Source organism: Ascaphus truei, chromosome 10 (assembly GCF_040206685.1).
Source record: "Ascaphus truei isolate aAscTru1 chromosome 10, aAscTru1.hap1, whole genome shotgun sequence".
NCBI lineage: Eukaryota > Metazoa > Chordata > Amphibia > Anura > Ascaphidae > Ascaphus > Ascaphus truei.
This window is the reverse complement of record NC_134492.1, coordinates 30,526,975-30,549,554: the sequence shown is the minus strand read 5'-3', so window position 1 is coordinate 30,549,554 and position 22,580 is coordinate 30,526,975. Positions and strand designations below refer to the sequence as shown.

Genomic DNA, 22,580 nt, shown 5'->3' with positions numbered 1-22,580 from the left:
GATCCCGCTACACTTGGCTATGCATGGCAGGGTTCCATTACTGCAGTAAAGTGGTTCATAGTTTCCAAACAGGTCCACTTTGCATTAATGTTGGAAATCATTGGCTGTAGCTGTTTACATGCAAAACAGTTGCCCCCTGTTTAAACGTAAAGGTGATGCCCCACCTAATCAGTCCAACAAAGTACTGTTTCTGTACAAATCCGAGGTAACATGCCTTAAAGAGGCAATCCAAGCGGCACTGTAAAAACAAATGTAAATCATTTTTTGGTTTTAATGTATACAGCCTTTGATAACCTTTATTGAAAACGAATTAGCTATGCTGCCGATCGATCATTCTACCGTGATCGATCAGCAAAGATCCTACTTCCCAAAGTTCACTAAATGGCTGCCAATCAGCTTCAATCAATCCTTCAGTCACTGTAACTCAGCAGCTACAATGTGTCCTGATATTACTAAGGTAACATTGCCTACTGTTACAGTTTGCAGCTCAAACTGCTGGGAATATTGGTAGCAAATGATCACAAACAGGAAAGTGTACCAAAAATCTTGCACTGCTGGGGAGATGGCTAAAACCTACTATAGAAATCAAGGGATGCTCGGTATATTAAAACTCATTAAAATGGCTTTAAGAGTTGAATTTAAAAAAAAAGTGTAAGTATTATCTAATACTACAGAACTAATAATAATAATAATAGCATGTTTTTGTATAGCGCTGCTAGTTATACGCAGCGCTTTACAGAGATATTTTGCAGGCACAGGTCCCTGCCCCGTGGAGCTTACAATCTATGTTTTTGGTGCCTGAGGCACAGGGAGATAAAGTGACTTGCCCAAGGTCACAAGGAGCCGACACCGGGAATTGAACCAGGCTCCCCTGCTTCACACTCAGTGCCAGTTGGTGTCTTTACTCACTGAGCCACTCCCTCTCCAGAACTGATTTATTTAAAAAAAAAAAACATATGATATTGAATGAATTGTACTTTAGTAGCCTACAAAGCTTGCACTCTTTTGAAATATCTGTTAGACATAGAAGGTATCACTTTTGCATTACTTGTGTTCTTTATTTTATTACAAAAGCCCCTTTATCCGCTTACTCTATAGGCTAACACAGCGGTGCACAAACTGGGGGGTGGGCCCCCAGGGGGGGCGGGAGACTTGTCTGGGGGTGTGTGGGCGGTTGCAGAGGCCCCGCGCTCTTCCCCAGGCATTTAAATGAAATGCCGGGGGACCGCATGAGGACCCGGCAACACTCCACTTACCTTGCTTCAGTCGGCTGTGTGACGCGTCGCCATGGCATCGCCGTGGGGGCCATGTGATGTCACATGTGTCAAGTTACACCACGGGTCACGTGTAGTCACATGACCCTGCAGCGTCATTTGGCGCGGATGAAAGGTAGGGGGTTGGGTCGCGAGAACCGGGGCAAGTGAGACGGGGGCGCAGCAGCATAAGTTTGCACTCCCCTGGGCTAACACATCATCCTCCTCTGTCTTTTAAACCTCATTCCATTTTGCAGCCTGGTCACATACCTCATTGTGAACATGCCTATCATTGGTAAGACACTCATAAAGACTATGGGACTGTGGGAATCAATGAAGGTAAAAATTCCTATGAATGACACTCATTGCAATTGCGTGAGAATTGATGGGCTATGCTGCTAACTAGCTACTGGAGGGCTTTGTTGTATACTGCTATTCTGTTTGCACCGTCCCTTTTTTAATGCAGGGGTGTTCTGGCCTCTGGTGCTGAAAGGGTTAATAAGGTGTGTGCTGTATGTGAATGATAGGTATTCTCTGACTGGAACCTCACTGAGAGCCTTACACTGTAAGCAAGATATGGTTGCACACTTGGAAATACTGTAATGTTACACAGGGCCGCTGGAATGTTGCAATTACAGGTGCATTCTTGAACAGAAATGTTTGTCACAGTTACGAACAGGACATGCCATTTTCTCTTAGAATAGAAATATGATAAAGTAAGTTCTTCTCTTTTTCAAGAATCGCATTCTTTTCAGATGAACCATTTGTCATGTCATGTCCTGTCCTTTTACTGTCACTTTGACATCTCATACACACATAACTTTTTAGATTAGATGATTTTCATCTCCTACTTACCAATTTATCTTGTCCAGTCTTCATTCCTCGTAGCTTTCTTTTCCACCTTTTATAGGCAAATCCCCCTCACTGCAAAGTGGACCTGCAGTGCTTTGCTACCAGTGCATGTTGCCCTGTAGAGCTAAATGCTATAACATGTTGTGTACTTTACATTTGATTTTACCACGTGTCCTGTTTACTGCTGTTCACACGCATTTTGCACCATTTCCTTTCCCTTTTTGTTTTTAGTTATTTTTATTACATTTATCTATTATTTTAAATAATCAATATTTCCTAGGACTGACTACATATCTTTGCAAATACATTACTTTATATAGATCAGTCAACAGCGTGATGCAGCGCAAATCCCTGCTCATTCCACGAGCTGAATGTAACACACTGTAAATGATGAATGCTTTCACCATCTCTAAATACTTTTTGTTCAGTGGCAGGATATTAAACTGCAGATCTGTAAAAGCAATCCAGGCAGTGCCAGCTTGGCAGCAATGTTTTTGGCTTGTTTTCTGCGCGTGATGGATCTCTTCATTTTCTGGCTTTCCCCAAAAAAATGTGTCCGTGACAATGGACTCTTTGATCAGAAAATTTCCCATACGAATTCGGGCAAATCTTTACTCTCATAACTAAGCCAAGCCATTCTCACGAATCCGAGTGCACGCTGTGCACGGTATAATAACTGATAAGAGTGGTCACAAAGTGGATGATTGTACGGAGAGGATATTGAATCATGTTAGTAGTTTTCTCTTTCAATGCCATGCACACCATTCATTCTATAAAAGTCTCTTCCTATCCGGCATGTCTTTGGTATTGATGTCTCGGGACAAGGAAGGGTCAACTGCACATCAAAATGTGTCTGACCAGACGTTAACATAAAAAGTTAAATAAGTAGGTGGATTATACACACAAAATGTTTAAGTCACACTGTTTGTAGGAGGCAGATATGGTGCACGGCACTTTGATATTGAACATAGGTAGAGGAGATGTTGCAGACACCTGTGGTTAAATCATTATTAAGAAATATTCATTACGTTGACCATCAAACATTGTCATCATTCATGAAAATGTTTACCGGTTTGGTCCAACTAGTGTTATGGGGAGCTTTGTTAAGGGGTGCAGATTTGCATTAAGCCATAGCCGTCGTGTGGTTCCACTATCGATGTTGAGCATGGATGGTGTGAACTCCTTAAAATTCTAATTGGAGCTTTCATCGTTTATGTAAGATAACCTTTCTCAATGGTAGGCCTACTATTTTATGAATGACCACCACATTAGGTGATCCTCAGATATTCTGAAACCAAATATTTATCAGAGGTCACCTATCCCAATGTATTTCCCCATTTACTTTGTTATGACAGCATTACTGATTTATAAAATGCTAAGAAAAGAGCTGGTATAATTTGCATTAGTTATGGCTCTGGGTTTTAATTATGTCATGGTCCCTGTCTGAGCGATGACATGCTCTAGAAGCTAGTTTAATATTGCAGCGTTAGAATTGATTTCTACTAACAACTAAAGAGGACTCTTAAAGTCCCTGGTGAGAATGCCAGTGGTCTACAAAATTATTATCTATCTTGATTACACCAGAAGCCCTGGAAAGTTTACACAGTAAAGTGTGGCCTTTGGTTCCCCTTGCTTGTAGACTCTTTTTCTTAAAAAAAAATTTTTTAATTTATATATATATATATATTTAAAAAAAAAGTGGAACAAGTAAAGAACTTCACAATCATATAATAACAAACGTCAAGGGTGCAAACTCATCAACAAGCGGGCTCCAAACATGACAACGGAATCCAATACATGAAAGAGAAGCTACAACACCTGCATTTAGCAATTCTTGCTTCAATAAACACTTGGAGGATAAGTAGATGACATCTTATTTCTTTTGATTTATTTTGAAAAGCATCGGGCTGGACCGAGCCCTATGTCAACCATGCTTTTTCTTTTAAAGCCAGCTGGGATATTCAAATCTGAGATGATAATGTCCTAAGTGTATCACTTCTGGGTTGTGGTTTTTCAGTCTATATTTGACCTTTCTATTTTGCCTTCTAATGTTTTAACGTTTTGTAGTTAATAACTGTATCCCTTTTACTCCCTACAGTTTTATGATAACTCTGAACCGCTGCTTTCCAATTTTCATGGTGTTGGCTTGGATCTACTCAATCTCCATGCTGGTGAAGGACATTGTACTAGAAAAAGAGCTGCGATTAAAAGAGACCATGAAAAATATGGGTGTAACTAATGATGTCATTTGGTTCACATGGTTCATCGATAGCTTCACAGTCATGACAGCCAGTACCTTCCTCCTCACCGTAATCATTGTGGTAAGTGTTGGCACATACTCCATTGTTTGATGATATATAAGACAAAGGTGCAGAATAAATAATATGGGAACATGATGATGCAGTGGAGAGGTTTTTTATGATGTCAAGTTTTATTATAGATACTTAATGGAGCCACTGACCATAATTTAATAGGAGGCTTAAATTAAAATGCATGTCAAATAGCACTTGTCATTGTATTGCATGTAGTGTATTGTATAAGTGGATGAATCTCTGCACAAAGCTTCATGCCACCATGATTCTTGATGATGGGAAGTAGCCTATTGGTACCATCAATTAACAATCACCAACTGAAAAATTATGTACTTTGTGGGCCTGAACAGTGAGCACATTTAAGGTACGTATTATCTTATTGAGGAACATCAGTTAAGATGCATACAAAAGGACTAAGGACCCTTTTCCCTAAGCATAAGAGAATCAGTGACTAGTCTCAGCCACTGGCCTCTTCAACAATGAATGACTCATGGGCATGGTTCCACTTCAAGAGTTACTATGAAAAAAACTTGGCTAGACCCAGGACAAATGGTGTAAATTGTTCTAACAAGAATAGCTTTTCCGAAAGAAGCAATTTGTGCTCCTCTTCTTTATTAACCATATCTAAACTTCAATTTAGATTTTCTCTCTCTCTCTCTCTCTCTCTCTCTCTCTCTCTCTCCCTCCCTCTCTCTCTCTCTCTCTCTCTCTCTCTCTCTCTCTCTCTCTCTCTCTCTCTCTCTCTCTCTCTCTCTCTCTCTCTCTCTCTCTCTCTCTCTCTCTCTCTCTCTCTCTCTCTCTCTCTCTCTCTCTCGCAATAGAATCAAAGAATATTGAAATAAATATCTCATCTTGTTTTGCATCAAATAATAGTGTGCAGTCTGTGGACATAGATGTTTTTTCAACCTCAACTACAATGTTACTATAAAATATACAATGATATCAAAATAGCATCTAAAGTAGTCATGGGCACAAGCTTCCCTTCCCTCCCCCCCCCCTAATTATCTCATTTATTCAGCATGTCATTTTTTTCTTTGTCTAAAAAGTGTTCTTCACTGATAACAATAAATCTCAATCAGCACTTACCTGACGTCCCATGAAAATAATGTTAATTTGTAGGCGCTATGCACTTATGGACTAGCCATTCTTTATGCACAGCAACACACCTTAGGGCAAATCAAGGCAAGCTTTATGAAACAGGTCAAGCTCCTTTCCATTAGCAAACTACCGTGTATAAAAGCCCAACAGGAAAAGGGTCATAAAAAGTTCATTAAGTTAGTTGGTACACAAAGAGTTCCAAAACAACCGGAGCTTCTGAATGGAATTGCAAGTTCCATTCATTAGCAGAGAAGTATTGGTGAACCCGCAGACTGGTTGTTGTGAAATGTCAGTCAACATGAGCCACTCTCAACATTCTTACAGTGCTTTATCAGCTTTGTCCAATCTGACAAGGGACAAGGATGGCCGTGGCTGGATCGTGGTAGTGTACTGGAATGTAGCGAGCATATTTCCTCCATTTGTAGTTCTCGGAAAGATTAGAGATGAAGAACTCTAAGTAACCCACTTACTGCTAGAAAGGCCTGCAAATCATGATGTTTAAGGCAGCAAACTGGTTCAACCAACTTGTACAGTAGTATTAAAGGGTCCGTTTTACTCTGTGTGTTTTTTAAACCTTTTTTTGGTTAAGGAACCCTATCTTTATATTGTGAGATTCTGAGAAACCCCAACTCTCTCTAATAGCGTGTCTGAGATCAGATGTATTGTGAAGAACCCCAATCCTCTCTAATAGCGTGTCTAAGATCAGATGTATTGTAAGAAACCCCAACCCTCTCTAATAGCGCATCTGAGATCAGATGCATTTTAAGGAACCCCAACCCTCTCTAATAGCGCCTCTGAGATCATAAGCATTATAAGTAACCCCAATCCTCTCTAATAGCTCATTTGAGATCAGATGCATTATAAAAACCCCAATCCTCTCTAATAGCTCATCTGAGATCAGATGCATTGTAAGGAACCCCAACCCTCTCTAATAGAATGTCTAAGATCAGATGCATTGTAAGGAACCCCAACCCTCTCTAATAGCGCATCTGAGATCAGATGCATTGTAAGGAACCCCAACCCTCTCTAATAGAATGTCTAAGATCAGATGCATTGTAAGGAACCCCAACCCTCTCTAATAGCGCGTCTGAGATCAGATGCATTGTAAGGAACCCCAACCCTCTCTAATAGAATGTCTAAGATCATGTGCATTGTAAATTTTTGTGTATTTGGTACAATTTTCAAATGACCTGAAAATTGCAGGGAACCCTTTAGGGATGCCCAGGGAACACAAGGGTTCCTAGTAACCCCTGTTGAAAAACACTGGTTTAACTTAACGGTTAAACAACTAATCAGTGTAATTGGCTTCCTTAAAGGTGCAACCCACACAGTAGACCAGTTGAATTTCCTAGGGGCCTCTGCATTGGGAAGTGTCAGTCAACGTTTTTCTTTACCCTTATCCCACCCTGTCCTTATCAGAGACCCAGTAAAGATAAGGGGGGGGATGGGGAGTGGGAAACTCAGGCTATAAAAGTGCTTGCTGATCACATGTGACATCACACCGTGACATCACACCGTGACATCACACCGAGCAGCCAGAGGAAATCAAACCTCTCCCAAGTCTAAATTAAAAAATTATTGAAAAACACTTATACAGATGCAGCCGCCATAGTTTTACGAAATCACGCGGTGTATACCTCGGAATACCCATGTGATGGCGCGGGATTACTTCCAACCATACCGCCTTAAGACGCACGTGCAGGTGAGTGCAGAAAATGGCATTTTAGTGTTCTGGCTTTTAAACACCTGAAATGGACACAGTAGCACAGTACTGTACACATTACAATTCATTGCATATAATTGCACACAATCCATAAAATTCAAACAAAGCAACTGCTATAAACACGTGTGCCTGGGGTGATCGGCCGCATTCATGCTGCGTGGAGTACAGCAGCGCACACGAGAACGGCGCTGTGATGCCGTAAAATAACGGCCGCTGCATCTGTAGGTGTCAGTTTGGGGTAAAAAACAAAAGGTATCAATTACCCAGATTAGAGCCCTTAAAAATGTGCCTAGGCACATCATGATCACTGAAAATGTGCAGTTTCTCATATCTCTAATAGAACTGGAAGCTTATATATACCCAAGCAGAAGCCATATCTGAATAACCTTTCCCCAGCGGTCTTTACGCAAGTAATAGCTTATTTTAGACACTTGCGTAGCAATTGCATTGCTGAGTGGGACCTGGCAAAAACTGAATTTGCTTTAAAGTATGAATCAGAGGGTTACTGGTAGATGGAAGGTTCTAGATAGATATAAAGTGGTTTGGAGATTTTTACCTGGCGAAATTCAAAGTTCAATCGAAAAATTGTTGTTTCTCTTGGACTTATTTTTCAGCAATGCGGGCGGCAGTGGCAGCTTTTCAAAATTTTGTTTTTTGTTTGCGACTGCTCCGTCACGTGACGCGGCCGTCCAATCAAAAAACAGATTTCAACCTGCAGCTGCGCCCTGCAGTTCGGCTGTATAATCGCAGCCTAGGTGTGTTATAGAGGCCTCGCGCGGTCCCCCGGCATTTAATTTAAATACCTGGGGGGAGAGCGTGGGACCTCTATAACTGCGCCGCCCCCCAATTTGCGCACCGCTGACTTATTGTACCATTCTAACTCTGTGTTGCTCTCTGCAAACGCTGTGAGCGCTACGAGAAAACATTCTGCACCTCACACACGCCTGTCCTGGCTATCAGTAACTACAAAAATGTGATGTATTTGTGTGTAACCTTTTGTACTGTTTTAAAGCATCAACAGATATTCAGAAGAAGAACATGCTGCAATATAAAGCAAATATGATATTGCTAATTGTCTGATTAGAGAACCCGAAATTCAAAAAGCACTGTATGCATCTACTGCCCCCTGGAAACACAACAGAGACAGGATTTTCAGGCGGTTCACTGCAGTCGCAGGGGCATAAAAACAGAAATCCTCACGCAATGACTAAAAGGTTGTTTATTGAGTGCATTGGCACAGTAAAATACTCTGCTACATGGAAACTCTGACACGTTTCGTCCGCAAGCAGGGACTTTATCAAGAAGTAACTCTTCTGGCACTGCGGGCACTGCGGGCACTGCATAGTCAGTCTAGGCAAAGTCTGTGTCTTTCTGCTTCTTTATAACATTTCTTTAAGGGGCAAAGGATTTTGGATTGTTTAATTATATCCAATAATGTTATTCCGGGTCAAATACATATTTCCAGATTGGGCAATTGTTTTTACCCCATGCAAGAAATGCTGCTGTAGTATTTTCCTTTGTAATGTGTATGGCATTGAAATCACATGTTTTCCCGTCGTTCATTGTTTGACACACAAGAAGAGCCCAGGCTCATTGTTCTTCCTTCTCCTTTTGCAGGGTGGCGGGGTCCTACACTACAGTAATCCTTTTATCCTATTCTGCTTCCTGATGACTTTCACAATAGCAACCATCATGCAAGGTTTTCTGATGAGCGTCTTCTTCTCAAAGGCCAACCTAGCAGCTGCCTGCAGTGGAGTCATTTATTTCACGCTCTACTTGCCGCACATCCTCTGTTTTGCTTGGCAGGACCGGATGACATTCAAACTGAAGACCCTGGCAGTAAGATTCGTTCTTCTTTTCCGTGTGATACCTAGAGTGTACTGTAGGTGCAACTTTGTGTGTATTGTAGGACTCCAGCTCGCACAAAGTTACTGGAACACTATAGATAAGTGCAGCCTTGACGTGAGAGAACCGGACCATGTATGACCAGGTTAAGATTCAGACACAACCTTTTGTGAGTTAGTAAAGCTTTATACCTTCCCTATCCTGATAGTACACAAAATTACATTGTAAGCTTTTGCGGGAACACATTTGACCAGGCCATGCTATTGCTGCTACTCCATACAGTGCAGCAAACAAGGGAAGTGATATAGACAAAAAATGATTATTAGAAGAAGACAGATAAAATACTGAGCTATCCGACCATTCCAGTTGCTGTTTCATAAACCAGCTGGGCTAACATGGTTAAATAGTGCCTATAACAGTCGGTATTGGCAAGAAACCATCAATGCGTTACCAATACACTGTTCAGACTAGAAATGTCCGAATTATTCACGACATTCAACTTCATTGCAAATATGACGTTTATTCGCAAGAACAAAAATGTGCGGCTTCCTTTAAAAAAAAGTTACATTTGCCTTAGTTCGAATGTATGCAATACCGCCGGCGGCCACTACACGCACCTTCGAGTAGTCCAGAAGTTCCAGACCCTTAAATATGGACAGAGTCCTATTTTACTAGAGTCCTAGTGCTATATATGTCTCCTCAAACCCACCTTCAAACAACACGTGGAGAGACTCCTGTGCACAAAAAGGAGCACACCTGGGATATATGCTTATAGAATATGCAAAGTATATTTAAATTAATCCTCTCTCTTTCTCTCCTCAAAACCCATATTTCAGAGTCTGGAACTTCTGGGCAAATCAAATTTCAGGTCGAATTGAATGTGTGAATGGTGGCCGGCCCGGCGGCAATTCTTTTTACAACCTCTTCGCATTCGAATATTCGTCTGCAAATTGAATTTTGCCTAAAACGTAGCTGGTAATTTGCAGATATAGTTTTGACACCTTTTCCCACCTCTAGCTGAGACCAGCATCATGCAGAAGTTCCAGATGGGCTGTTCTTGGCAAATAGGAAATAACATTACTGTAGTTGTTAGAACCAGAGAGATGGGAAAAGAGTAAAGAAAGTGTAGCAAGAGCCCCGTGAAAAACTGGCAAGTAAAGACAAAAACCAACGATAGTGTCATGGGAAGAAGGCTGTTATCCTCCTGTGCAGCTAATAATAATAATAATAGCATGTTCTTGTATATTGCTGCTAGTTTTACATAGCACTTTACAGAGACATTTTGCAGGAACAGGTCCCTGCCCCGTAGAGCTTACAATCTATGTTTTTGGTGCCTGAGGCACAGGGAGATAAAGTGACTTGCCCAAAGGTCACAAGGAATTGAACCAGGTTCCCCTGCTTCACACTCAGTGCCAGTCAGTGTCTTTACTCACTGAGCCGCTCCTTCTCCATTCTCATCCATTAATAATGCCACAGGAAGTATAGCTGGAAAGGAAGCTGAAGTCAGAACAAACACAAACAAAGAATACATTCTCATTAAGTAGACACAGTGCCAAGTACACGTTCATCGCCTTTGTGCTTCCCTTGGATGTTCTTTAAGTGATTGAATTAACTTTGTTGCAGAGCTTTCTATCTCCCGTAGCCTTTGGGTTTGGAACAGAATATTTATCTAGATATGAAGAACAAGGTCTTGGGCTTCAGTGGGGTAACATCCGGAAGAGCCCGGTGGAGGGGGACGAGTACAGTTTCCTCTTCTCCATATTTATGATGCTTTTTGATGCCTTTCTGTACTGGATCCTTGCCTGGTACATAGACAACGTGTTTCCAGGTAGGTTAATCAGTATGCAGGACATGTGACAACCATTTAGAACAGTTTATTTTAAGCTAAGCTTCAAATTCTAATGCCAAATATGGCCCTAGTGTTGAAATACTTCTTTAAGAATAATAATACAAATATCACTGAAAATACTATTTTTGGTTAAAAAAAAAAAAAAGATTTTTGTCACAATCTTTCTATAGGTGAATAGATGCATTCAGTGATCGGTCCCATATCATTCTGGGATTCAGCTTATTCTGTTATTGCTGCTGATCATCTTATAGAGATATTTCATATGAAGATGTTGAATTTTCAGCAAAATGAATCTCATGGAATATTTGAATTGCTTCACTTGCCAACTACAGATATTCACTGTTTTCTGCTGCGGACCATCTAACTGTACAAATATAAGGATATGAAATTCATGTTTCATCATATGCATTTATTAGGGTAACCAGGGGTTCGCAACTCCAGCCCTCCAGGCCCCCCCAGCAGGTCAGATTTTTAGGATATTCCTGCTTTAGCATAGGTGGCCCAATAAGTCCCTGCTTCAGCACAGTTTGCGCAATCAGTGGCTCAGTCAACAACTAATTGAGCCACCTTTAACATGGAAAAATAAACGATCACTTTCCGTTCTAATAGAGTAAACGTGTCATAAACCTGCCGGAAATAGTGTCTGGAATGGCATTCCTCCTTTGTTTGAATGGATTTTGCTCTCAAGCATTCAAGAACAGTACCGTTATTCTGTAAATAATATTTGATCACTATTCTCAGTATTAAATTGAAAGTCCATGAATCTCTCTCTCACTCTTTCACTCTCTCTCTCACACTTTCTCTTACACACACACTCTCTCTCTCTGTGTCTCTCTCTCACACTCTCACTCACACTCTCACTCATACACTCTCTCTGTCTCTCTCACACTCTCTCTCACACACATTCTCACTCACACATACACTCTCTCTCACACACACACACACACACACACAACTCTCAAAACGGAGAGAAATTTATTGGATAATATTTCCATGTGAAAAACAATGTTGCAGTTTAATTAATAATGCAAATAGCTAATTTGGGGCAAAAATGTCATTTGCATACTACATGGGTTTGCACATCCGGAGCCAAACTGCGATTTAAAATGCAGTTTTTTTTAACAGTTTGGACATGTAACAATTGCTTAATGAATAAGGCACTGTGTTTCTTGTGTGCATGTACTCATGCAAACATCTTTCTATCGGTTTAATAAATAGACCACTAGGTTTATCTTTCACCTTTTGTTCCCAATGGGCAAAACACACATTACAATATGATGTCGTTGTAAACAAAAGGCGACACCATGTGCTCATCTGCATGTCATTACCCAGAATCCCTGGCTGTAGTGGAAGCATTGTATGCAAAGAGATAATGGGGAAAGACAGGGTTGCTGACCGGTCTGAGAAATGTGAAGGTGCTCACAAGTTATATTTTTATTTGCTGTACACAATATGATGTTTAAAATGTTATGTCTAGATTTGTCACTTTTCCCCTTTGCTTATTCTCTGTCAAGAGTTTATATAACTATTTATAACTGTGCGTCAAAATCGAATACTGGATTTGTTTCTTACATTTGGCACAACCACATTCCTCACAGTGCAGGTCTCCTCTGGGACAGAGGTACAAAGTACATCTCTACTCACACGTTCACAATGCAATTCTCCATTTAATGTGACAGCCAAGAACAGAGGAGGAACAACATTTCAGGTCCCATATGGACATCACCTGATGAAAGGTCCACCATATGGGACCTGAAACTTTGTCTTACCACTGTTCTTGGCTGTCACATTAAATGGAGAATTGCATTATGAACCTGTGAGTAGAGATGTACTTTGTACCTCTGTCCTAGATGAGACCTGCACTGTGAAGAATTTGTTTGTCTATGTTGTGTTGGCTGCACCAGCCGGATTCTCCTCGCCTGAACCCGTTTCCCCGCACTTTGGAGTTGTTACATTTTGCACAGGCACAAATAATAGCTTTATATGTCCTTTTTAGCTTTCACATTCAGTTCTCGTGATCCCCTGTAACATAGAAGCCTTCTGTGTGTATTTTAGGAGAGTATGGCATTCCCCAGCCGTGGTATTTCGCATTCCTGCCAACCTATTGGTGTACATTTGCCGTTCCTTGGGAAGGGGATGGTAAGTAATGATACGTGTTTTGAAATAGCTATATCCAGACATTAAAAATACGCTAGAAATACTGATCTGCTCAGAAAGGGATACAATGTGTATTCAGTGTGTGACCTAGTAAAAAGATTTGATGCAGAAGTGCAACATGAATGTTATTGAGGGTGGGCACTTTCACTGGGGTTTTGAGTTTGGTATTGGTTTTATGCCTAAAAATGTTCTGTGTTTTTATTCTGAAGTTGGTTTTGGAAAAGTTTCTGTATGCAATCTGTATGCCAACCAGTATACTCAGCAACAATGTAATGTAACTGTGTTAAACCAATTGCTGCCTGCCCCATCCTCTCCCCCTCTCCCCCCACTTTACCGCCCTAGGCGGCGGCTGTCTAATTCGCCTAATGGTTAAACCGGCCCTGTTTCTAACCAAAACCTTCTTAGTACGCCAATTGCACAAGCATGTTTAACTAGGGTGAAGCTTATGCCCCTGCGAGATGGTCCAGCACTTTTAGTTATTACAAATCCCCCTGTCAGTGAAGTGACTAAGCCCCCTCCCCTTAAATTAGAAAAACAATGTCACTATTCACCCACTTATTATATCTATTGTTTTAAGCATTCTCACTAGTACCCTAATGCTTTTCACTATTGATGGAAACCATTCTATCCACAAGATTGACTAAAATGTAGATATTTAGCTATAGTAATCGTATCAATTATACTAATTCTACATCAATTCCCTCCCTTAAGGCGATTCAGTAGAAACTGAGCTATCCATACATGAGCACATGGAAGATAACCACGGAGAGGCAGAAGGTAAGAGCACCAACGTTTTACCAGTCCGAAAATTATGCAGAAGAGCTCATCAGTAACCGAACAGGTCCAGGCAGTAAAATCATCCAAATTGAATTATCATTCATTCCCAAACTAGAACCGTGCCACACACTCCAGTTCTTCGGCTGGGCCACGGCTTACTTCCGGTCATAAACATGTCATATATGATGGCTATGCAAAGGTTTTCTATGTGTCCACTGTTTATTTCTAATACACATGGCAGTTCAGACTGAATCATAGTTGGAAAACACAAAAATCTCCTTAAATGTCACCTGCGAATATTAATTCTATTTTTAAGCGTTTAAAATAATAATGGAACTGAACATCTCCTCTCATGTCACCAAGAGCCCCCTGAAAGGAGTATATGAACCCTGGGAACAGGCAGTGTAAAATCTTCTAATCACCAAAACATCAGCGTTTCCTTCTTTGAACATATGATATAATAATCATGGAAATAGTAATGAATTATTAGCACCCAAGATATGTAAGTAAAAACACAGTCGTTACTTATACTGAGTACCATGCCACTTCCACTACTAATCTTTCCAAATCTCTCACCTGCTCTCCCTCTTTCTGATCTAAAAATACCACTAATTGTGCGTTAGTTTGATGATTATATTTGTGCCCCAGTCTGAGCAGAGGGATATTTGACCCCTATTGTTGGCTCTGAATTGAGATGTAGGACGAGCTGACACATGCTCATTGATTTGTCTGCAAAATGTAAGCTGGAAACAAAAAATAATTTGGTGCTGTTGCAATGGAAAAAGAAACTTGAGTTCACTATTATATTTCCTGTATTATCACCTAAAGAAAAAAAATAATTATTTAACCCATTTGCTAACAGTCCCAACATTAAACAAAAAAAAAAATACACTCTAAATGATACTGTAATAATACTGATACTACTAGACAGACATCATTCCAACAGAGTATAGTACATGAAGAATTAGCGTTCCTGAGTTCGATTTAAAGCAGCAGTTCAAGCAATATCCTACATGTGTGGGTTTTTTTTAATGATCAGTTCTGTACTATGAGAAAATACTCTCTCTAGCAGTGCACTAATTGTATCTAGTAACTGCCTAGTCAATCATATTCCAGGAACTACATTGCCCAAAATGCTGTGCAAGAACTGAATTAAATAACCCAGAGCAAGCGATTATTTACCGGAGAACGGATCGATCTGCAGCTTAGCTAATCACTTGTCAGTGTGCAGATTGTATTGATGCACATACTCAATCGGAAAAAAATATATATCTTTTTTAAAACGGCAGCTTGAACTGCAGCTTTAAATGCAGTCTGCCCGTTATTGACCAATGTTTCTCTCCAAGTACATTGGACCTTGAGAAACCCATTTGCTGACCAGCAATGCATTCCTCTGGCAGGCAAGGGTTTAGTCTATTCATTAACATAGATTTCTTTTGTACCACTCCTGTTCCTGTATCTTTGTATCTGTAGATAAGAGCGACGAGAATCCGAATGAAGCGGTGAAAGAGATCCCACACGAAACTGTCGCGGAACCAGCGGTGAAGCCGGAGGAAATCATTGATAACAAGTGTAAAAAAGAGCAAAACGCAGCCGCGTGCAAACACAGAGCGAAGAGAGAGAAGGAGAAAGAAGAGAAGCAAAGGAAAGATGAGCAGGAAAAGGAGAGGGAAGACAAAGATGAAATGAATAACGGTGAAGCCAATAAGGGCAGCAAACCGTAACAATGAAATCAGTTTGTATTTGGTATAAAACGCCGTGTTGGAGAGAAGGGTTGATATTTTCACCCAAGTTCACAAACCATGCGCCGGGGGGGGGTTTTCATAGCAAACACGTTTGCAAGCAGCTTCACAAAGTAAAAGTCAATCCCAGACCCTAAAATAATAATCACTATAAATTACTTTATTTTTAATTTTAATCATATAATACTGTAGCTCAGATTTAAAAAAAAAAATGTATTGTAATAAAATGTGTATTTATTTATGTATATGAACACACATACATTGGGGGGTTAATCATGAACCTTCAATGGGAACTTCTTTGCGATTATCCCCTTAATCAGCACTACCACATTCTAATCAATGGATAACCCTTATAGAAAGAGATTGATATATATATATTTCTGTAATATATATTTACACACACGATATGTCTATTGTAATAGTCTGGGACATATATACTAAGTAAGTGCTATGCCATAAGACACTTCCAGGTGCCAGAAGACAACTTACAGCCCATTCACTTCAATGGTGTCTTCCAGCACTAGAAGGTGTCTTATAGCAAAGCCCCACTCAGTAAATAGGACATTGTATGGCCAGTGGGGACTGGGGATCTTCATACACTCTTATCATTTCTTTGCAGCAAATTCCTTTTTTGAACCTGAGCCACCGGGAATGATTCCTGGCGTATGTGTTCAAAACCTGGTGAAAGTCTATAAAAATACCTGCAAGCCGGCTGTGGACAGAATGAGCATCACTTTTTATGAAGGTCAGATCACTGCCTTCCTAGGTCACAACGGAGCTGGGAAAACAACAGTGTTGTAAGTGCCTCCGACCTCCGTATTTTCCTAGACAGAGTGGCAATAAATCAGTTTGTTATACTTATATCCTACTAAGTACAGAGACAGCATTGGCAGTAGAACAATTTGTGTCACTTCCTGTCTCTCTGTTTATTATGCTTAATCCACACTATATATTTATATACCAAAATATTTTTAATTAATGCGTGGTAATGTAGAGATCTTCAGAAACTTGGGGAATGCAGGGATCAAAAAAAAAGAGAGAAAGGGTGCACAATGGTAAAATATTGTTTCTCACAGGATACTAGTGTGGGTAAACGACTGGATCCGCACCTACATATGTTTTATTAAAATCAGGAAAAACTTGCAGCAATCTTAGACAGGTTAGACTTTTCTTTTACAAGACACCCCCTTCCAATTTTCAATTCAAATCTCAAGGAAGGGAGAAATGCATACAATAGTGCAGATGGTACTAGATATGGAAGTGTGTGTGTGTGTGTGTGTGTGTGTGTGTGTGTGTGTGTGTGTGTGTGTGTGTGTGTATGTGTGTGTGTGTGTGTGTATCTGTACCGTGTTAGCCAAGTTTAATAATACATTCATAAATACATACATACATACTTTCTCTTACATCACGAGCATTCAGGGACTATCTAACACCTCAGGTCATAAATAGCATACTGCACAGGGGGAGGGATAGGCTTCACCTGTGCTTTGTTTCAAGAAAGGTTTTTGGCCGAATCAATTGTAACATCGCCCGAATGTCAGGGTTCTGCTCGCCACAAACCAGGGTCGGACCGCGAGGCTGAGGTGGGGTTGTAAAAGCACCGACCTGAGACCGCGCAGGCTGATCCGGGTTGCGCAGTTCGTAGTCGTATGTCGCAGGATCAGGATTGGAGAAGACAGAGTCGTCGTTGTACAAGCCAGGGTCAGAACAGGAGACGTCAGGATAACCATTGTCCATGCAGGAGTTCGGCAACAAGGAGATAGGAGAGACCCGCTTCAGCTTAGGAGCGCGGGGTTGGCCTTTGCGCGAGCGACGACCATGGCCCATGGTGCTGGTCACAGGAGATGGTAGGCAGACCAGAATGGCACACCGTCTTGCTGTACGGGTGCACCAGTGCTACAACGCAAAAGTCCTGAGCGGGCAAGGGAATCCACTGTTCCAGCGCAGGAACCAGGACACGGCCTCTCTATATTAGGGAAAGAGTAGGCCCCAGGAACCAGGAAGCTGTAGATACAGGGAAACCTCCGCTACAGTGCAGAAATCCAGGAGACTGCAGAACGCAGGGACGAACCTCTACTTTAGTGCAGGAATCCAGGAGGCTGAAGAACGCAGGGACGAAACCTCTGCTTCAGCACAGGGGAACAGAAGCTGAAGGACGCAGGGGAAACCTCCGTATCAGCATAAGGGAACAAGCGGCTTGAAGGGAGCTGAAGGATGCAGGACGTAACCTGGAATCAGCATCGGAGAACAAACGGCTTGAAGGAAGCTGAAGGACGCAGGGCGTGACCTGGTATCAGCAAAGGGGAACAAGCGAGAGCTTGTGGCAAAACAGTTGACATCCAGTTAGGACTATGCTCGGCAAGGAGCATTATGGGCAAGCAATACTTAAAGGCCAGCGGGCCAATCCCCGGCGGGGGTGTGAAGGTACTGCCCCTAATGAGTGAATGCAAGTATAGTTTGCAATGAAAGGCTGCACAGGTGCAATAGATACCAGAGGGAGTGTGTATTGCTTTGGTGAGTGAATCCAGGCTGCAGCAAACATCAGGAGAGGTGCTCCAGGACTGCACAAGTCTGCACGGTAAAGCAACCAGTAAACCGCGGAGCGGATTCCTTACAGTACCCCCCCCTTCACGCGAGACCTCCGGGCGAACATGAGCACACCTAGAGTTGGGGGACCGGGAATTGTTGCTGAACCGTCTAGGATTGGGGGTAGAGTCGTGGTCCAGAGACTCGTGGTTACTCCTTAGTGTACCCCCACCCCATGGTGAAAACTGCGGCCAGACAGGGCCATCCATGGGTCTCGGAGACATCGAGTTGTTCCTAAAGTTCTTTAGGTGGAAAGGGGATCCGTAAACGAGCAGTTCCTTGGTGAGTACAGTTCTAGGATATGAGATTGATGGAAGAAACATCCTTGGTACATGGCTTGCCTTGCAAAATGTCTTGGAAATCCAGGGCTGTGAAGAACCAGAGAGTTCCAGAGCAAAAACGGTAGAAGAACCCCCACTGAAAGCCCAGTCCTTAATAAAGAAACCTGAATCTAGAATCAGCGGCCCTGATAGTTGATCGAATACACCAGGAGAAACTTTGTAACAGAAAAAGTCTTGGCTGACCACTGCATGTTGGAATTTGCGAGGAATTTTTCCTCTAGAAGGCTCCCAAGTAATAGTTAGTAAAGGTATAGGCTGGTTAGAAGCATCTCCCGGTATTGGTATGGAAGGTGACAAGGCAAGCAGTAAACCTGGCATAGGGACCGAAATCTTGGGATACGTACAGAGTATTTCCAACTGAGAGGAAATAACAGGGGCAACCGAAAATTCCGAGGGACAAAACCATGGTTTAGCAGGAGCAGAGAAGCGAACAACAGTAGAGCTCTCTAATACTGGGAAATCTTCATTGGGAGAATATATTGTCAGTGAATCAGGAATAGTCCTTGGGATCTTCCAATCAGTAGCTTGAGAAAAAGGCAGAGCCAGGGTAGTGGTGGGAGGGAAGCTAACATCAGAATCTGGAGTCTGTACCTCAATGACAGGGCCCTGAGAATCAACAAGCAGCAAGTATGAACTATGAAAACTCTTAATGACATGCACCTTAGGAGTACAAAGAGTCCTCTCTAAAACTGCAATGGCCCTAACCACAGGGGTACCTAACCTGACAAAAACATGAATTGGTGTGTCTTCTAGTGCAAAATCTCTGATCACAGGACTCCTAACCGATAGTGAGGGTATCTGGGTTTGATTAGAGAAAAAATCAGATGTATTGATAAGTGACATAGAAACACTTACTGAGATTCTAAATTTGCTGGACATGTGAGAAAAAATACCCTTTAAGACAGGAGCTTTAATTTCTTCCCAGAGTAACCCCGTGTTTGCTGGGACATATTTAGACACAGTACTGAGGGACTGGGTTTCAGCAAAGGCAGGACAGCTAAACAGCTCAGAGTTAAACCCCAGGACTTGTAATATATGCATGGTGACCTCAGACAGTACTAAGGGAGTGACCACAGATATGCTGATCCCTGGAGAATTAGCCTGGAGAGAGAAATCAGGGGGACCCCCAGACAGGATACTCCTTGTAGAAAGAGCTTCAGAATCAGAAGGGGAATCATTACCTCTCAGAGTCTCAAAACTAGAAAGACACAATTCAGCGAAAAGAGAAAGAGTGTGCAAGCTTTTTACTAATCTATATGGAAAAACGTCACTTTTGGGAGAAAACCGTGCGTCAGCAAACATTCCTGGGAACATAATATGAACCCCAGGAGAGACATACAGACTACAGTATGCCTTTAACCCTAAGCTTAAAGAGGAGGAGAACTCAGACAGTACACGGGGGTTAATCATAACTGTACTGGTCTCTGAAGTAGGTATTTGGTAAGGGATGTCTGGGAAACCAGAACTTACTGCAGACTCCATAATGTGGGAACTATGCGCTGAAGCAGGGATCACCGCTATGTGGGCGACAGGCTGGTTCAGTGAAATACCCGGGAGAAGGAACTCTGTGACTAAGCTTAGGGAAAAACCTGACTCCTGAATACATTTAACAGGAACCAGAACTTTAGCCGAAGTCTCCGGAGACGAAACTGCGGAAACTTGAGCTGAAGCAGGGGATTTATAGCAAAGAATATCTAGAGACTCCGTACGGTTATGGGAATCCCTCAATGCAACCTCTGCTGTCTGACTTGTGGACTCATTCTCTGAGGCTACAACGAAGGCATTAACTTGGAGGCAGCAAGAATTTACAGGGGTTAATGCAGACATTGCCTGAGAGTAATACATATGTAATTTTTTCTCTGTATTAGGAGAGACAAGGGATCTCTCCTCTGGAGCTAGGGGCGTGCCCGTGGCTGGCAGAGAACAGGGAATTATCAAAGGAGACTCAGAGAGCTGCCCCTCAGGGGTTAATACAGAAATGACCCTGGGAACAGAACTTAGGGATTCTTTCTCTGACGGGGAAAGTACACAGGACTGCCTAGCAGAGGTTAAAGCTGGAAAACCCTCAAGACCTAGAGAGAGGGATTCAAAGCTAGAAATAGGAGAACCAAGGGACTTATTCTCTGATACAAGAACCTTAGTGTTAGTTAGTGACACATGTGTGTTCTCCAAGGGGACCTCACAGGACTGATCGGCAGGGGTTAATGTAGACATATCATTAGTGTCAGGGAACCCAGGCATACAATCAGAGCTTGGGACTGTGGCAGTTGCTACGTTGGGAGATATTGGTAATAGTTCTGTTTGGTCATCTCCCGGAGAGAGAGATACGTCCCCCGGTTTAGCAACAGGACTGGTAGCTGAGGGATACCGCCAAACGACGGCGTGAGCGGCTAAGAGACGATCCTGTTTTAACAAGCAATCATCCAATGCACGGGAAAGTACATGCAGCGTCTCGTGAGCGAGAGCCACCATGACGGAAGGTTCCGGGAATACTATAGGAATGTCCAAGGATAAAGTCAGGGCATTGAGTGTACTACAGGCGTTGACCAGATCCTCAGGACTCAGCTCCTCCCCAGTTAAAGGGGAATCAGGGGAGCAAGCAATGTTAGCAATGGCCAAAACACTGGCCAGATACTGTTTTAAGTCTCTGAGGCAGTAAGCCTTATAAACCAGATTCTTACGGCATTTCTTTTGCAAGGGAGTCAAGCCCTCCAACATAAACGGATCTTCCATCAGAGGTATTATATCGCACAAATAATTATCCTCAAACTGGGACTGGTCTACAGGCTGGGACAGGTTTTTAGGAAAAAACTTACCAACCCACACCTCAGCGGGGTCCGAGTTTGTAGGGCCGAGCATACTGTCAGGGTTCTGCTCGCCACAAACCAGGGTCGGACCGCGAGGCTGAGGTGGGGTTGTAAAAGCACCGACCTGAGACCGCGCAGGCTGATCCGGGTTGCGCAGTTCGTAGTCGTATGTCGCAGGATCAGGATTGGAGAAGACAGAGTCGTCGTTGTACAAGCCAGGGTCAGAACAGGAGACGTCAGGATAACCATTGTCCATGCAGGAGTTCGGCAACAAGGAGATAGGAGAGACCCGCTTCAGCTTAGGAGCGCGGGGTTGGCCTTTGCGCGAGCGACGACCATGGCCCATGGTGCTGGTCACAGGAGATGGTAGGCAGACCAGAATGGCACACCGTCTTGCTGTACGGGTGCACCAGTGCTACAACGCAAAAGTCCTGAGCGGGCAAGGGAATCCACTGTTCCAGCGCAGGAACCAGGACACGGCCTCTCTATATTAGGGAAAGAGTAGGCCCCAGGAACCAGGAAGCTGTAGATACAGGGAAACCTCCGCTACAGTGCAGAAATCCAGGAGACTGCAGAACGCAGGGACGAACCTCTACTTTAGTGCAGGAATCCAGGAGGCTGAAGAACGCAGGGACGAAACCTCTGCTTCAGCACAGGGGAACAGAAGCTGAAGGACGCAGGGGAAACCTCCGTATCAGCATAAGGGAACAAGCGGCTTGAAGGGAGCTGAAGGATGCAGGACGTAACCTGGAATCAGCATCGGAGAACAAACGGCTTGAAGGAAGCTGAAGGACGCAGGGCGTGACCTGGTATCAGCAAAGGGGAACAAGCGAGAGCTTGTGGCAAAACAGTTGACATCCAGTTAGGACTATGCTCGGCAAGGAGCATTATGGGCAAGCAATACTTAAAGGCCAGCGGGCCAATCCCCGGCGGGGGTGTGAAGGTACTGCCCCTAATGAGTGAATGCAAGTATAGTTTGCAATGAAAGGCTGCACAGGTGCAATAGATACCAGAGGGAGTGTGTATTGCTTTGGTGAGTGAATCCAGGCTGCAGCAAACATCAGGAGAGGTGCTCCAGGACTGCACAAGTCTGCACGGTAAAGCAACCAGTAAACCGCGGAGCGGATTCCTTACACCGAAGAAGAGATAATTGTATCTCAAAGGTTGCACAAATAAAAGCATTTCGTTAGCCACCGAACGATATTGACGATCTGTTTTTGATATATATAATCACAGAA

At 42.7% G+C, this 22,580-nt stretch overlaps 1 protein-coding gene across 2 annotated transcripts in view; it reads left to right on the top strand.

The window, feature by feature from the left end:
* Positions 1-22,580, top strand: part of ABCA4 (ATP binding cassette subfamily A member 4) — a 183,151-nt gene that overhangs the window by 85,710 nt on the left and 74,861 nt on the right. For both annotated transcript variants that reach the window (XM_075616438.1, XM_075616437.1), the window contains exons 15-21: positions 4,204-4,426; positions 8,856-9,077; positions 10,707-10,911; positions 12,988-13,071; positions 13,801-13,866; positions 15,340-15,561; positions 16,228-16,405. In XM_075616438.1, the coding sequence (XP_075472553.1) occupies positions 4,204-4,426; positions 8,856-9,077; positions 10,707-10,911; positions 12,988-13,071; positions 13,801-13,866; positions 15,340-15,561; positions 16,228-16,405 (1,200 nt within the window). The remainder of the gene's footprint in view (positions 1-4,203; positions 4,427-8,855; positions 9,078-10,706; positions 10,912-12,987; positions 13,072-13,800; positions 13,867-15,339; positions 15,562-16,227; positions 16,406-22,580) is intronic.